At 44.8% G+C, this 2,579-nt stretch overlaps 1 protein-coding gene across 1 annotated transcript; it reads right to left on the bottom strand.

Annotated features, from left to right (window-relative positions):
• Nucleotides 1–293: 293 nt before the first annotated feature.
• LOC149158254 (uncharacterized) lies at nucleotides 294–887 on the bottom strand. Its single transcript, XM_089433932.1, has one exon. The coding sequence runs from the start codon at nucleotides 885–887 to the stop codon at nucleotides 294–296; it is 594 nt and encodes a 197-aa protein (XP_089290058.1).
• Between the last annotated feature and the right edge of the window lie 1,692 nt (nucleotides 888–2,579).

Here is a 2,579-nt window from a genome sequence, read left to right as displayed (position 1 = left end):
AGTAGGTCATCGTAATCCTCTTCATCTGTTGTTTCAGTTAGAAGGTCCCGATAGTGGTTGGTAGTAGCTTGTCTGATGGCTTCTTGGGCGGTTTCAAGGTTACCTTCAGCGTCCAAGATTGAGCTGATGGTATTGCTTACTCTCCACACAATAGTCTGTTTGTGAAATAAAGCTGTATTCTGGTCCCCTCCTTGCAGCTAGAGTTGCCTCGATTTAATCCTCCATTTAGATTCCTCCTCTATGTTTACACGACAAAGCTGAGAATATAGTTCGCTTTCTAGCATTTTTCTCTCTTAGGTGAGGCCCTGCTCTTCTATTTCCTTTTGGACGCTGTTTAGTGTATTTTTTATCTCCTTTTTTATCCTTTCAGGCTCCTTATAACTGATTTTCGCCCATTCTTTTATCGTCTGTTTGGTGTTTCTAAGCTTGGATTCCCAAATGAATCCGGGAGATCCTTCTACATGCCGCCTCCACGATTTCTCCACAATATCTTTAACTGCTGTAATACCATTCCAAAGTAGGCTGTACTTAAATGGGATGGGTCTGAGAGGGCAATGCTTTTCCAGATTAAGAGAAATTGGATAATGGTCAGAAGCCGAACCGGGAATAATATTAGCGTACCCAGCAGTGAAGGAAGAGAGAAGCATGATGTTAATGAGAATTCTGTCTAGTCTCTCCATTATGTTGCCTGTACCTAGCCTGCGGTTGCTCCAAGTGTATCTCCTAATTTTTGGAATGATATCGACTAGATCGTGGTCATGCATAATGTCTTCTAGCTGAGTTCTAAAAGGATCCGGGGAGAAAATACCTCCTCTTTTCTCATTAACATGGAGAACAAGATTTAGATCTCCTCCTAGTATGACATTGGTATTCTCCTCTGCATTCATGCAGACTTTGATTTCCTCCCAACAACACTCCTTATCCTTGAAGTGGTTAGGTGCATAACTGTTGTATATAACTAGAATCTGCTGATCTTCTTTGTTTTCTAACACTGTTTGGATCCAATGCTGGTTAATAATTTCTGACTTATAATTCCAAATGTTTTGATTCTAGATTGTAGCGATTACTTTGGAAGCTCCCCTGGATTCACTGATGCTTCCATTGTACTGCTTGTTTTGTTCAATGATTTTAGTCATATCCTGCAGGCTTTGCTTTGTTTCCTGTAACAAAAAGATCCTTGGTTTTTCACAATAAATAAGATCTTTCAGGGCTGCAACTTTGGAGGGGTGCCCTATACCCCTGCAATTCCAAGATAGGATTTTCATCATTGGGAGAGTGGTGTGCGGAGAGGTGCTCGCCCCCCTTGATCCTTGTGATTTTTCTTCTTATCATGCTGTCCTAAGATGTAAGATTCAATAGGGCTTTGAGTGCCCATTGCTATGTCCTTTTGGGCATTCTCATCTCGGTGTTGTTTTGCAGATTTTCTGCCTAGGCCAGGTTTCTTAAGAGAGTCGCTAGAGGCTCCATGGTATTTGGATGAGCTCCTGGTGAGTCTGGAGGGGGGGGGGGTTCAAGGGAACTTTGGGAAGGGATAACCAGAGGAGGGGAAGGATTAGAGGCAGCTGAATGAATCGTGGGAAGATGTGAGGGTTCCAAGGGTGGATCATCAGATAAAACCGAGAAGGGATTGGAGGTAGAAGGGGGCAGGGAAGGGGAGAGAGAAGGAAGGGAGGATGAGGAGGGGCGGGCAATCTTAGAGGTAGGGTGTTCAGATTCTGGCGGTGCTTTAGCTGAGGGAGCCGACTTCTTTTTTTTGACTGCTACCCACTGTTCTTCTTGTGGGTCATTTTCATCATTAGCAAGAGAGGGACAATGATTGGAAAAGTGGCCATATTCGTGACATACCTTACATTTGAACGGTATTTGCTCATAATCAAGCTGCTGAATATGGCTCCAATCGTCCACTTTGAGTTTGATGGCTTCCGGTAGGCCTTTGTCGAGATCCACTTCCACACAAATGCGCGCGCATGCTTGCATATTATCCTTTGGCTCGCTGCGATCTATGTACTTGCCTACAACATTTCCAATAGCACGAATCGAGTCATCTCCCCAGCAGTGAAGAGGGAGATGAGGGAGTCTGACCCAGACAGGGACAGCATTGGGGACATCCAGTTCCGGATCAAAATCCGGGACCCATTTGTTTAAGTATAGTCCTCTGGAGTCCATGAAGTAAGGCCCATTCCTGAAGATTAAATCCTTGTCTTCTTTAGATTCAAAGTGGAAGGTAAAGTACCCCTTTCCACAGAATCTGATGGAGATTTTACCTTTTATTTTATCAGACCAATTTCTTTCAACCCAATGTTGCACAGTTCTTGGAGATGGTCAGAGACCCGTGAACTGACCGATGAGACCTTTTTCTGCAAGAGAGAGGGCTACCATGCGAGGAATGGCTGGAGGTAGATTAACTTCTTGGAGAATGTCCAACTTTTTGACAAACTTCGATATTGCTGGGCGAGGCCATTGTGGTGGAAGAGATTTGACGAGAAAAGAGAATGCATGCTGGGGATCGCCCCCCTCCGGTGAGCAGTCCGGAGGGGCCATGGGAGCCGAGGAAGGTCAAGAGAGCGTGCAGTATGGGC

This window comes from Pinus tabuliformis, chromosome 5_2 (assembly GCF_031772625.1).
Source record: "Pinus tabuliformis cultivar Carrire ecotype Pingquan chromosome 5_2, CPIR1, whole genome shotgun sequence".
Lineage (NCBI taxonomy): Eukaryota > Viridiplantae > Streptophyta > Pinopsida > Pinales > Pinaceae > Pinus > Pinus tabuliformis.
The sequence above is the reverse complement of the archived record's forward strand: the minus strand, read 5'-3'. Positions and strand labels throughout refer to the sequence as shown.